The 14,182-nt window shown below is 42.8% G+C and overlaps 1 protein-coding gene across 1 annotated transcript in view; it reads left to right on the top strand.

Moving 5' to 3' along the window:
* Positions 1–14,182, top strand: part of suclg2 (succinate-CoA ligase GDP-forming subunit beta) — a gene marked incomplete at its 5' end in the record, with an annotated part of 85,802 nt that overhangs the window by 11,289 nt on the left and 60,331 nt on the right. Inside the window, 1 exon segment of the mRNA XM_079217880.1 lies at positions 3,587–3,728. Within this exon segment, the coding sequence (XP_079074006.1) occupies positions 3,587–3,728 (142 nt within the window).

The following is a 14,182-nucleotide window of genomic DNA, read 5'->3' as shown; positions in this document are numbered from 1 at the left end:
AAACTGTCACCAGAAATTTTCTAAATATTGTCTCTGCAGCAATTATTTCTTTTTGATCCTTTTGTTTTTCTGTAAAGGAATTAGTAAATGTATTTATTTTGAAGTGTTAATTAAAAAAGGTTTTTGATTATCGATATATTTTGATAATGATTTACAGCTGTTGCCAACATTATAGGTAGGCCATCAGCAGACAGCAGAAGAAATGCAGGCTGCATATGAGGTGGAATTGTTGTTAGTGGCGTCTTTGATGCAAACTGTGTGTGGCTCTGCTACACAATAAGAAGTGCTCTGGTGCCTTCCCATTCCTTGGTGTTTTGCCCAAGGTAACTGCCAGAGCCTGGAGGGACACCTCCAGCCCCACTTGACTCCTCCAGTCAGCAGCAGCTGTTATTTTGGGAACTCTGCGGCGCTCTTTTCCCTCCTCATTCCCACTCCTCCCTTTTTCTGGGTGACAGGGGAGCCGTTTTAATTGATATGTATTGGTTTGTCCTAGTTTGCTGTTTTGGGAATGCTAATGGCAGATTTACATGATTGCTGCATATTTCTCTAGAAATGTGGGCCCTTATTTTGTTAGCAGTTTGGATTTTATGAGACTTTTCTGTTTAGAAAATGTCAGCGGCTTTCAGGTCACATTGGGATGCTTTTTGAGTCTAGTGAGTGTTTTCTCTATTCTCAACCTTGCTCAGACGTTTTTTGGGGGGATTGGCTCCCATGATTTCACTTCTGTTTGCAATGGATTTCTTGTGATGAAATGTGCCAGGAGTACCAAACTGTTGTACGTAGGCTTACTTATTTTAACTTTGTGTTCAGATCACATTAACGTTTCCAAGCAATTTTATAAATAATTGTTGGATAAATTAGGGATGCATGGACTAGTCGTGACGTAGCCTGCAGCCGGCAGGGGACTTATCCTGCTGATGTTATCTTGAGCCTCAGTTACTCTAACAGTGAAGCCATACTTGACATTAATTGACGTCATTGATGGATTGTTTACTCTTGTCTCAATGTTTCACATTGCAAAAGCTTGGACCAGAATTGTTGTAAAACATCTAGTTTGGAGTGTTGTTGTTCACTTCTCTGCAACGTTTGATCGCATTGCCAGCGTCAGAGTGGGGTCAGAGTGAAAAGGCTAATCCTAATTGTCCGACCTGTCAGTGAATATGTCTCGCTGTGATCTTGTGTCACTTCATGTTGAAAGTAGGCCTAACATGCTCCTGTGACAGGCTCTCATCTGCCATTTTCTTTCGTCAAAGGTAGAACAAAAGCTTGACTGACTGATGGAGACATGCACCCAGGCAGCAGAGCTGATCCTCCCAAGGCAAACAGTTTAAATGGCAGGGGAAGTGGATGTTTTAGGAGAGGAGGCTCTGCAGGTAGCTGACAGCAGTCAAATGAGTCCACAAAATAGAGAGAACTTGTTCTGCAGCTTGGCTTGTTAAGGCTGTGGGATATGTTCCGTAAAAGTGGACATGCAGGCAGAAAGGTAAAGATTGCATCACTCACAGACTCCAGATTTTGCCCAACAGACAGACGGATCCATTTTGTCCAAATCTGTTTGAGTTTTTCCCCATGTGCTGTTCTAATCATCTTTCTTCTTGTTATTTATATTGCTCTGCAGACTTTTATGCAATCCTGCAGTTCATTTGCTTGCTCCCCCCTTTGAACAGAGAGAGTCTCATCAATATCCGCCGGCGTGGTAGATCGACTTTCAAGCACAGCTCCGAATGCCATGCACACGTCCAAGCGGCAATAACTGAAACATATGAATAGTATGGTATCGCAGACGAGACTGCAGAGGTGACCCGCATATGCCCCTCATTACTGTATTGAGTTATGTGAGAGAAGAGGCCAATCTGGATCAACATGTGCTGTTCTTTCTAGAAAACAACCCATTTGGCTCTAATGAAGTCTCCCGACAGGCTCTCCCGAGAGTTGAAATGGAGAAAGCATGCTAATACTGTGTACTTTGTGGCACAGAGAGCCTTTGGTTTTGGCATGAGTTGTGAATCACCAATCATTGGGTTTTGTTTTCAGTTGAGGCCCATTGATCATTGTGCTTAGGTCCTGATTCAGAAAAAAGTGCTGTGCCCCATTAGAGTGGCCATGCCAAGCTCATTAGCCTTTAATCACGAATAACTATCAGGCCCAAAGGTTAGTTATGGTTACTATGCACTTCCTGCATCACTTAATGGTTGAGAGATGTTGAGCAAGTACACTCGCACCCATGTTTCTTAATATTTCCCTCTCATGAATGATGGAGTGACAGGCGACTTAAGAAGGCACACGCATTGCATGCACACACATGCACACAAGCATTTATGTTTTTGCTGTCTGTAGAGTCTTAAGAAAAAGATGCTTTGCTTGATGTTGCTTTGTTGCTCTTGAATCCATCTTGCATTATTCTTCATGGGGTTTGAACCGGCTCAATGCTAGTTGCTCTTGGAGCCGCCAAAACAAACCCTGTGTCTTCAACATGACAAGACTGGACGGGATGTGTTTAGATTCACATAGTCTTTGATCCTATTGCTAAGGTTCTCTCAATATATTACAGTACCACCGTGTTCCTCTTGTAACAGTTGGCCAAGTCTGTCTGTCCATCTTTGTCAGCTTTCTCAAAAAAAAATCACAAAGGATGCCGATTCAATTGCAAAGCATGGTGCACTGCTTGACGCTATTGCCATATTCTAGGTTGTTTTTTGTCCCCACAGAAATGTATTTTTCCCACTGTTCAGCATTAAATCCACTGGGGGGCGGCTACTTTTAAAAAATGAACGATTGTTGTCGAGAGTAGAATATCGACTGTGCAGACTTAAGCACAGTGGTGCTCCATCCATGCACAGTGATGGACCATTTAGATTTTTCCTGCATCGATGTGGCATTGACTATCACAAGATGCCACCATTGTCTGCATTATAATGTGCAGATGTGCCCCTTATGTTCATGCAGAGCGCCTTGTGTAGCACAGGCAGAGTTACAGTGGATCAAAGGTGAGGTCAGTTTAACTTAGTCTGCAACAAAACCTTGCGCAATCCTGATGTTAACATCATGTTAGTTTAATCTTCACTGTCAAACCATAATTTCCCTCTCAATCCTTGTTTTCCCTTTTACTTGAATGGCCTTTCTCTCCTTAACGACTCCCTGAAGATTTTCCTGGGGAAAACATTTTGCGTGTGCCCGTATGTGCACTCAGACGCAGGCGCATGCACACAGCAGCGTGCGCTACTGTGGAGGGATTGTAACTCTAATACAGCCTCGGTCTCGCCGTCACATTAAAAAGCCAATTTCCTTTTAATAGCAACAACAGCTGGAGCTGACACGGCCTGTGTCTGCTGATGGAGCAAACTGCTTCAGAGCTGCCCTGCAGCTTAGGCCCGGGTGCCTGCCTCATTACAGGAGAAGGACAGGGGAGAAACAGGAGGAGGGAGGAGAGGAAAGGATGTAGCCCGTGAACTTTGAGGCAGGCATTATTGTTTGGTGTTTGACACTCGACATCGGTACCCTTTTTATTGCACTGTTTTTAACTATCTTTCACTTACTAGGTGATACTCATACTCACAATTACTCCTTCTGCCTCCTCCCCCTCCAGTGCACCTGGTCGAGTCCCAAGAGATGGCTGAATCTGCAAGAGTACCAGAGCAAGAAGCTGATGCAAGAGAGTGGCGTGGCGGTCCAACGCTTCTATGTGGCCGACTCGGCTTCTGAGGCCTTGGAGGCGGCAAAGAGACTCAGTGAGTAGAGGACACACACACACACACACACACACACACACACACACACACACACACACACACACACACACACACACGAGTCATGCCGTCCACCTATGTCCGCTCAACCTCAGAGAAAGGAGCAGCCTGCCATCCGGGGATGTGTGTTTTTTTTACTGTACTGCCGTCAATAAGATATCTGAGTTCGGGTACAAATAATAAGAATCAGGAAAATAGGAAATACTGTTTTCTTTGAGTCATTTTAGTTTATTTAACACAACAAGCCAAACTGATCAAACATTACAACTTATCGCTTAAATCAGGAAATATCTGATTTAAAGAATTAAGAAACAAGATCTGGCAAAACATCCAATGCTAACTTTAGGTACTTCACAGTTTTCTACACTATATGCAGTGTCAACTCACTGATTTGAGGTTTGATTCCCAGCCGTATTATTTGAGATTAGCTATGTCATAAATAAACTAATAAGTCTGCGTTCTTATGATTTGTTTCAATTTTGGGCCCAGTAGCGCAACTTTTTTTGAAATGCCATGTTTGCCAATTGCAGTCTCTTTGATGACTTGGTGATATGATCCAGAACAAGTAGTTATTAAGAGTTCTCATTATTTCGTGGTGCACTTTGCTCCAGCGACACGTGAAGCTTGTTGAAATACAGAGGAAGTCACAGGTCCCTTCAGCACGTGGCCACAACATTGCAGCACTACACATAGATTTTTATGTTAATGTATAGATTTACACGTAAGCTAATATTTTATTACTTAAATGTTGATAGTGAAATAGTTTTAGGGTTTTGTTCTGCAATTTATTTGTATTAACTGTGTAATTTTACTTCTGTACATTGTGAAACCTTAGCAGTCGTATTAGTGCTGCACGGCTCTGCAGACCTGCTACAGGACTTGCACATCAGTGCTTTATCAGGGTTGAACTTTATCATGTTCAATCCTGTCCCCATGCTGTTTGCTTGTGTGTGGAAGCCTGTGTTTTATTTTATTTATTTTTTTGTTTAGTGGTTGTGCCTGCTCAGTTTTTCATCAAACACTGATCCATGCTAATTCGATTCACAACCTCTCGTGTTCAGTTTCTCACGTTTGACATGATTTTCCTTTTTTTAATGTATTAATTTGTAATCCTTGGTTACAATATGGATTATTGCCCCCACACACTCACACAAAGCCTCGCAAGGAAGTGCCTGAAAGTCTTAACTTAATTCTTGTCACACAAATACATTATACTCGCATGAACAAAGATAGTTTAACACACATTTGTATGCACCCACACATAGCGTTCTCCTCCATCTCCTACCTTCCCTGTTCTACTTTCTTCCCACACAGCAAACTGCCCAACACATACAGTATATATTTCCACCCTCAGCTTTATATTTTATTCAGCGTCCTCTCCAACTACAGCAGTGGCCTTTATGATAGTGCATCCAAGTTGGTTGTCAGCCAGCAAGGTGCCACTCGTGCTGCTTTTGGACTCCAGCGCCTCGGGCGCTGCTTTCAATGGCCCTGGTTACGATGCGGCCAAAGCTAAATTGAAAAGGAAGAGGACATACATTTTCATGATGCTACCTATATTGCTTGGTAGGAGAAGACATGGAGAAGACATGGAGAAGACATGGAGAAGACATGGAGAAGACATGGAGAGATGGAAAACTCGGTACTAAGGAGTTAAAAGGGAGCAGACAGCTTAATAAAACCCAGGCAAGACTCAAACGTTTACTTATAATGCAGGATTTGCAAGTCAGATAGTTATGGCATAGTTATGGGGCTGTTTTATAGTTTTGTCCTGGCAACTGAATAGTGGCATAATCGCACGGATGGGTTATTGTACAACACATTTTGGACCATTGTCATTTTGAACTACAAAATACGGCTTGTGCAGAGGGAGAGGAACTTTATCCAAATGGTGGCTGGATGTGATTTATCATCGCGGATTGTCCACTGCAGTCGAGAGAATTGCACAGCTGCAGTTCAGAAATGTTTTTATTGGTTTCTTCAACCTATATTTCAAGCTCGGTAGCAGAGAACTTTCTCGAAAATGGACAAGACACGTGTTTTAATAGCCCAGCATCCGTTCTTCATGAGCAGCAGTGCATTCAAATGAACTTGATGGAGGCTGTGACCACTTGCATCCTGAGTGTTAGTTAATTCTCAGCGAAATTGAAAACATGCGCCAACGCAAATCTTTGCAGCTCAGGCAGTAATTTTCGGTTGGCTTAGTAAATCAACCCCTTTATTCCCGCAGCGTACTTCAGAGCTGCTTTATCTTCTCATCTCCATTTATGCACTAAGCTTTGGTCAGTGTCCTAGTACATGTGTGTTTTGTGTGTGTTTCTCACACTTTGTGTAACCTGTGACAATTACTGGCTCACCATTTAAAGCGTGCAAGCGAGCATCTACGGACGCTTCATTTCTTCAGATACACACTGTGTCGTTATGAATGTGTTCGCCTCGCTCTCGGGCCATGTTAGGTGGAGGAGAATCAGAGAAAAGGGGAGATCCGTGACCTTTTTAGTGAAGATCTGTTGGGCTGAAATGCAAACCGAGGCCTGTCGAGCTCTGGCCCCGGGCCGAGGGGGAGGCCGGCTGTGAAGCCAGCCCTGAAGCTGAGCTTCATGGCTTTCCACCGTGGTGGACACGGGATATGGCTCCGTACAGGGGATGTAGAGGGTTGTGGTATCTGGGCTGACCAGGAGCGACTCGAACAGATTTCTGCGTGGCGCTGATATCCTGCTGTTAGCCCCTGGTTCCCTGCATACACAATAGAATTAATCAGTCAAGCATGAAAGCACAGATGAGGATGAATGACATGCGTAGGGTGAGCTTGCCCATATGAAACACACGCGCACACGCACACGCACACAAGTACCAACCAGTATTCTCCTCTCCGCTACACTCACTTAACCATGAAGTGGTTAAGTTGACAGTTCAATTGCAGCTTTGCTGTATAGAAACTCTTCTCACTGAGTGGTCCAACTCTCCTAAAGTGGACACAGATTGATTTGTTCTATTACCGCTGAGGACAAATAGCTTAAAATCTTTCTCCTTCTCTATCAAAACATAAAAAATATATTCCGACATGGACCATTGATTTCCTTTAACTTGATTGACAACTCAGGGGAGAGTTTACGTGGCAGATGGGTGACTCGCAACCAGCTAATGGCTCATGGAAAGCAGGGCCCCATACTGGGCGAGTTGTGCAGGGAGTTATCAGAAAGTCTGAAGTTGTTGTAATGTGCACTCTACTGGGACACTGAAAGAATGGCACTAACTCTTGGTATGTCTCTAAAACCAATGAACCAGATCCACAAGTCTCATGTCCAAGCTTTTAGTGTGTGTGCCATATGTGTGTGTGCAACCAAGCTGTAGTTTTGAAAAGTAAACTTTTGGACCTTGAAGTTGCATAACATTACTTTAATATAATATTTGTTTTGATTGAATTTCTTTTTTTATTTCTTTTTTTCCTTTTTGATTAAGTGTAATTTTTGTGGATATCATCCACCTCTCGACTGCTTTTTAGGCATTCACTTATTTTGTCTGGTTATAGAGCTGAGACAATTTCTGCTTCCAGAAAAGTGCTTTGGTCCACGGCAGTAAATGGGGAAAGTACAAGTAGATGTCTCTCTGGCCGAATAAATAATGGATGTTTGTAATGCGATGCTTCTATTACTACAGTGAACTTTCACCAACTCTTCTGTTTCCTTGCTTCCTAAAATGTGACCCAAAACAGGTCAGAGAAGTTAAGCTGCAAATATGTGTGTTACTAACCACCCCTAACACTCAGTCCATTAAAAATGGATATGATCAAGTGTCTTTTGTTGGCACATTTCACTCGGTGCTTCACCAGACTCATGAAAAAATCAAGGACTTGAGTAAGAGAGCACTTAAGTAAAGGAGTTCACAGGTTCACACTGTCACACATTATAAATAGTACCATTACTGTAAAAAGAAAAACAAGCACAATGTCATCAGATGGGCAAATACAAAATATAATACAAGTTTGAGACACAATGGAGAAACGAATGTAAAGCCATCTGTGGTGCTGCTGGTTTGGGAAATGGAGCAAGAATTATTCTAGGAAAAATCACTGGAAAGAGTTTTGTGACACATGTTGCACCACTAGTACTTGGTGTAGTACTATTCAAATACCCCCATATTTGAACAATTTGTGGTTGTCTTCTTTGGTAGATCCCCTTTAGCATTGGCTAAATATGTTATCGATAACGGTATATAGCTTCAGGCAATGCAAGGAAATGGAATTACCTTTCCTTTTGCAGTGATGAGAGCACACTATCACATGCATGTTTTTCCATAAAGACACGACTGCTACCTCGCTCTTTTGAGATATCAAAAAATATCAGTCCAGTAATGAATATAGATTTCGTCTTTGCACGGCCGTGCACATTCACGCATATATACACACATACCTGTGCCCTATTACAGCCAAAGAGAATGTGATTATGCAGTCCACTTTGTGTGTCGCCACCAGCTTGACAGATGCATCTGTTGAGCAAATCTTGATGGATTTTCAGTCTGAATTTTAAATCAAAACTACATTTTCCCTCCCTTTCCTCACTGCGAGAGCCCTTCATGTCTGTCATGGCTCCTGCTTCTCCCGGCAATCATTCACTGACAAAGCAGCGATGGAAGAAAACATTGCTTTGGATTCTTATCTTGACTGCATGTTGAGCCTGTGTGATGAATGGGAACAACATATACTCTCGTATGTGTACACCTCATCCCAGATGATTTCGGAAAACGTTGTCTTATATCTTAACCGTTGTCATCATGTTGACTTTCCTTTTGAAAAACTGTGTTGCGATTACATTTTCTGTATCTTTCTGTTTCCATTCTCTTGTGTTCAGTTTATAAAGTTACGTTCATTTCTTTTAGTCCTCATTCACCTCGGTCTACCTCTGCCTCTCTTTTTCGCTTTGTGCTTAGCACAGCCTCACTGCCAGAATGATGATTAACAGAGGTGGGAAGCATTTTAATTTATTTCACCCTGCTATGAATATTCAGTGTAAACAGAGCAGTTGTTATGCATGGCTGTCGAGTCTCATGTGTGCTTATTAGAGGGATGGTTAGTTTGATATGTTGGCTTACTGAATAATAGCGAGCTACCTTGACATAAGCCAACTCATTGATGGAGCGTGTGTGTGTGTGTGTTTGCAGATGTGGTTTTGCGTGGCTGTTGATGATGGTGTACAAGGGAGAAGGGAAGAAAGATCTATAGAATCTACTCATCTGACAAATGTGTCTCCATCAGTTTCAATCTGCCACGCATTGCTGTCTAAATTCGACAAGCTTGAAAGCTTTCCAAATCTCGTTGGCTGAGGTAAACATGAGTTCCTGCATTGAAAATAATTAAACATTTTCTCCAGAAAAGGTGACATGCTCTTTTCTTTTTTTCATACTGGGATCCTCAATAGCCCTTCAAATCAAGTCAATGAGGCTTATACTGTGCCACAGATAATGTGTGAATAAAAGTAGCTCAAGGCCAGGTACACTGTATTTCACAGTGATTGTTTTCTGCTCTTCTAGTTGTCAGCTCAGATCCCCACTCTGCATCTGGCCTGTGGTCTTCAAATGGAGGCGGGCGTCATTGTAAATCAGGAGCTAGCATCTTTCCACACAATACTGGCTCAAAATGTCTTGTGCCTTGTCTCGGGGAGAGCTCTGCATCCAGCCTTTAGTTTCAGACAGTGTATGAATTACATGTTGAGTAAATGCCCACTCAAATAATTCATGGATTAGCGAGTATCTCGTATATTATCTGGACCAAGCAGCCACCTTCTGAAAGCACCACCAGCGTCATTGCTACCATCCTAGTGTGTGGCGGGTTTTGATCTTATCCATTGATGAATTCTGAATTCGGTCCACATTTTATTAAAAAAATGATATAGGAATTTCGCTAAAAATAGATAATCAATATTGGCTGGGCCATCCAGTAAAAAGTTGCATGGTGAATTGTATCTGCTGAACGGGAAGGCACGTGGAGATTGGAACAATCCAACCTGCAGTGAAACCGCCCAGGAGCGGAGGCACGCGATAGCAAACTCAGGGTTGGCCGAGATAATTTGATCTCTCCGCTCATGAAATCCAGTGGTGTGGGTTTCCCATTGTGCACTGAGGTGCAGAGGAGAGACTCCCTGCACAGCAGCCTCTGCTGGATGGACTCCCACACACATCCACTATGTTTCCCCATCACCAACGGTGTGGAGCGACATGTGATAGACCAGGCACGGAGCCAGGGGCAGGGTGGAAGGAGCCAGTGGTGTAGAGATCCAGGCGGCTGTAACTGTGACAACAACTCTGAGGACAGACGTGAAGTTCCCTGCCATAGAATCCTGCATGTTTCTGCTCTGGTGTGTCGGGTAAGGCGCATACGTTTTTGGTAGAGGTACAACACTGAATCTGCACTTCAGTGTACTGCAGTTTGCCCTTATTTATAAATTGTTCAGTTGTCAGCCGTGATGATACATTAGAATGGTTTGTTGCCAAGGGTTTATAATAAAATGTTTACGTCTCATAAGATACGACATAACACCCATGCCCACACTTGGTGTGCCTCCACATTTATTGTGCTGATGATATTAACATTGCTGCTTTCTCTGGCAGGGTGCAGAGAGGCATTTACACCTCCGACTGGGCCTGGTGGTGGTTTAAGAGATCATCTAGGGAGTACCATATGCTTTTTCGCTAACCCAACACGCTGTCTAGCATGTACCATCTGTCCTAGAAACGCTCCTTCCCCACATGGGCATCACCACAAGCTCCTCTGAGGACTTCCTTATCCATGCGTGACGTTTGCATCTCCTCTGAGCCCTCCATCATACTCCCCTCTGAGATGCTGCGCTAGGCCTTCTCAGTTGTCTTTGTCTGAGATGTTACCCCGTCACTAAACCACTGCAAGCTATTTTTGTTCTCTTTTGTTAACACAAAAAAGTAAGAAACAAACTAACGTGAAGGTATGTGTAGAAGCAGTGTGAGGAGAAATTATGGATAAGTCGGGCTGTTTGCAATCTGTTAAAAAGGCTACTTCCTTACAGTAACATTATCACAACAGAATATCTGAAGTCACCTGTTCGCTTGTCACAGACCACGCAAGGCAACGTCACTTCTCCAATGTAGTATTGGATTCATTCAAACATGATTTAAAAAGCTCTATACGGCTGTGGGATGTATGTGCCAATCAGACTGGCATAGTTGCATTTTATGTAATTCTCGACCTTGCCATGTGTTCATACTCATTGACTTCCAGAAATCGTGTACTGTAGCTATAGACCGCTACTAAACTTAACATGATGGAGTGCACGCTAATGGGTTTCCATGATGCATAAAAGAAACAAAAGTGCAACTTTATTTCAATATAAATTAAATATTTGAAAGGCCTAAATGTGTTTTATTAAGGCTATTCCATGCTTCATTTAGCAGTGATATAGTGGTATTTGTTTCATTTTGCTTTCTCTCTGCAAGCTTTTTCTTTGTTTTTACTTACAGTTCGGATTTCATTTTTTACCTTCCTAGATTTGTTTATACAACAGTGTCGTGTAAGGCCTATGTCCTTTGTCATTAAATCCTATTGTGCTCAGCTCACAATGTGCAATATCAATCCTGTTTCACCAAGCTGTACGAAAGTGTTTGGACGAATTTTGTGTTGAATGGGAAGAAGGACAGTCACAGCTGTCCTCTACACCTCATGGACACATGGGAACTGCTTTCTGGAGACGGGCCAATACTATATCGTCAAACATATCTGTCAAACATGGTACACGGCCAGGCCTATCCTTTGCCACGCATTCCCTCCTTCTCATTCACAGTCCCCACTAGAGCCGCCTCGTGCACTTCAACACTTCAAGCGCCTTTTAAGACCACTTTCATCTTCCCCCTTTAGAAAACAAGGCAGAGTCTCTGGTGAAAAGCGCTGACAGTAGCAGTTAGTTCAGAGTAGAGTTGACTCAACCACGGCTCTTTCACTTCTGTCTTTGTCTGAAGTAGTGTGAGAACCCTCTCAGAGCTTTGTGTGTTTGTGTGCGTTTGTACGCCAGTTGGAAACCATCTCCTCTTCTCGTTGGTCTACTGGGCAGAGGCCACTGAGGCAGCTGTTCATCTATTGATCTTACAGTTGGTTCTTGAACTTCAAAAGAATATGCAGCCTCAGTCGCACGGAATATTGCACCTTATGCATCTTTATGCCACTTGTCATTTAATTTCCATCGGCGAGCGATTACAAGTCTCACCTTCGTTGTTTCCGATCTAAACACTCGGTAGTCTTGTTGTGAAGGCAACAGTGTCGAGGAGAAACGCGGCCCGTTTAATGATGTCCGTTTCAAATGGGTGAACTCGTGAGCCGTTAGGGGAGGAGAGGGAAACTGGAAACAGAGACGCAATGGAATGTTTGTTGTAGGGCTGCAACTAACGATTATTTTAATAATCGATTAATCGGTTGATTATTTTTTCGATTAATCGATGAATCAGATAAAAAAATCTTTTTATCAAAAAAGCGTTCATTTCCAACCCTTTATTCAAAAACATAAGTGACAGTGCAAAACATCTTCAGAAAGTGCACAAACAGGTTGCTCCTTGAACATCCCTGAGCTGTTAATTAAAACTACAAAATGTACTAACACTAAAAACATACACATCTATGCTTTACATCTGCCAAATGTGAGCCCTTTTTACTGTAATTGATCCCTCCAGAGGCTGCATTTATATACCCTGCTTTATCAATATGTATGAAATACTGGGACAGAGGGAAGCTGTACTGCTCCATATAGAGCGTCCTCTTCCTTAAACTCTTTCATTCTGGGTCTCTTATGACCACGACGTCACGTTGTTGGCTAAGCCCAACTATGTGATTTGCTTCATTCTACTTTGAGTAAAAAATAAAAAAAAAACCTGCAGCCAGATCCGCCGGTGTCCCGGTTTAACGTTAACGAGTGACAGCGTGAACTGAACCAGACCGGGGGGTGACGGCATGTTTCATCACGTTACGTTTTTTTACAAGCAAGACTGAACTGTAACGGAACATAACGTAACTTTAACGACAATACACAACCAAACACGTTAGCTAACGCGATAGCAAGCTGACTAGTAGCTTCCATTAAAAACAAGTTTGAGGAACATGAAGACGCTGATTGGCCAAGACTCGACTTGTCAAAGATCTTCTATTTTTGAGAACATCACAACCTCAGCTTTTTTCGTGTCTCACTCCGATCTCAGAAACGCTGGCCTGCCAGTTGCTCTGCTCCGCTCTTTTTTTCTTCTCCGCGACTTATTGCCCGACCTAATAATCGCGCGACACAACGAATCGATAATGAAATTCGTTGCCAACACTTTTGATAATCGATTTTTATCGATTCGTTGTTGCAGCCCTAGTTTGTTGTCCTCGAGTTATACAACTGTGCGAGCCAAGAGAAGTTAGCAAGCTCTTTCTTTTAATGAGGTTACCTGCAGCAGTCATGGTGTCGGAGTAAGATGAGTGTCGGTGCTTCCAAAAGTTACTTCCAGACGCAGTTGAACTTGGTTGGCTTTGGTGGTCCAAGTGTTAAGTCCAAAACACTTGCCATATGATGCATCATGATGATGCTGCTGGCGATCATCAACGGACACGTACCGGATGGTATATACAGTTAAGGGAATTGGTGTTGTACATTTTGTGGGTATATTAACACAATTACTCAGCTGAGCTGAATGTTATCCCAATAATTAAAGGGCGGAGGGTTGTGGAGCTCAGGGTATGTTATCGCTCAACAATACAATTCTCTGCATCCTTTTTGACCGCACATAGATCACAGAAGATGTGTTCTCCCTTGAGAGGAGAAACCAAGACAAAGCAGTCAAGACAACACAATAAGCATTGACCGTCATCAATTCTGGACAATATGACAGCGGTGTTGTCACTGTGTCGATGTCGGGGTTTCCATGGAAAATGTTAGGGGCTGTTTTGCCCTGCACATTAACATGTACCCTTCAATTTGACCTGTTGGCAGTCTTTGTTGTGCTTTTGCAGATATGTTGCTCTCTGCGCTCTAATTGCGTCATATACAGTTAAATGACAACTTTTAAAATCTCTTAGCAACATTGTGTCAAAAAGCAAGCAGACATGCAAAAGAGGCTTGTGTTTGGATATCATTGGTTCATTCATGTCTTGAGCTTTGGCTTCCCCTTCCACTGAGTTGACCTCTTTTTACACTGCTGACATGACTGACAACTTTTTACAACTGTACACTGCAAAAGGGCAATTAGCAAAAGACTAAAGGTGTATAATTACAGAATAATAAATTGTTTTAATTCACATCGCGGTTCATTTGAGTTCAGCTGCTGCTGTTTTCCGTGGCCGGTTTGAAACAACAAGTAGTGTATTATGTAGGGGAACTAAATGAGTGCATGGGAGTTCGCTAAAAGAGTGCTGCAGGCATCTCCGTCTCGCCACCCAACTCCCTGCA

This window comes from Taurulus bubalis (assembly GCF_910589615.1).
Source record: "Taurulus bubalis genome assembly, chromosome: 5".
In the NCBI taxonomy this organism is placed as follows: domain Eukaryota; kingdom Metazoa; phylum Chordata; class Actinopteri; order Perciformes; family Cottidae; genus Taurulus; species Taurulus bubalis.
Note: the sequence above shows the minus strand (reverse complement) of the source record. Positions and strands in the feature narration are given on the sequence as shown.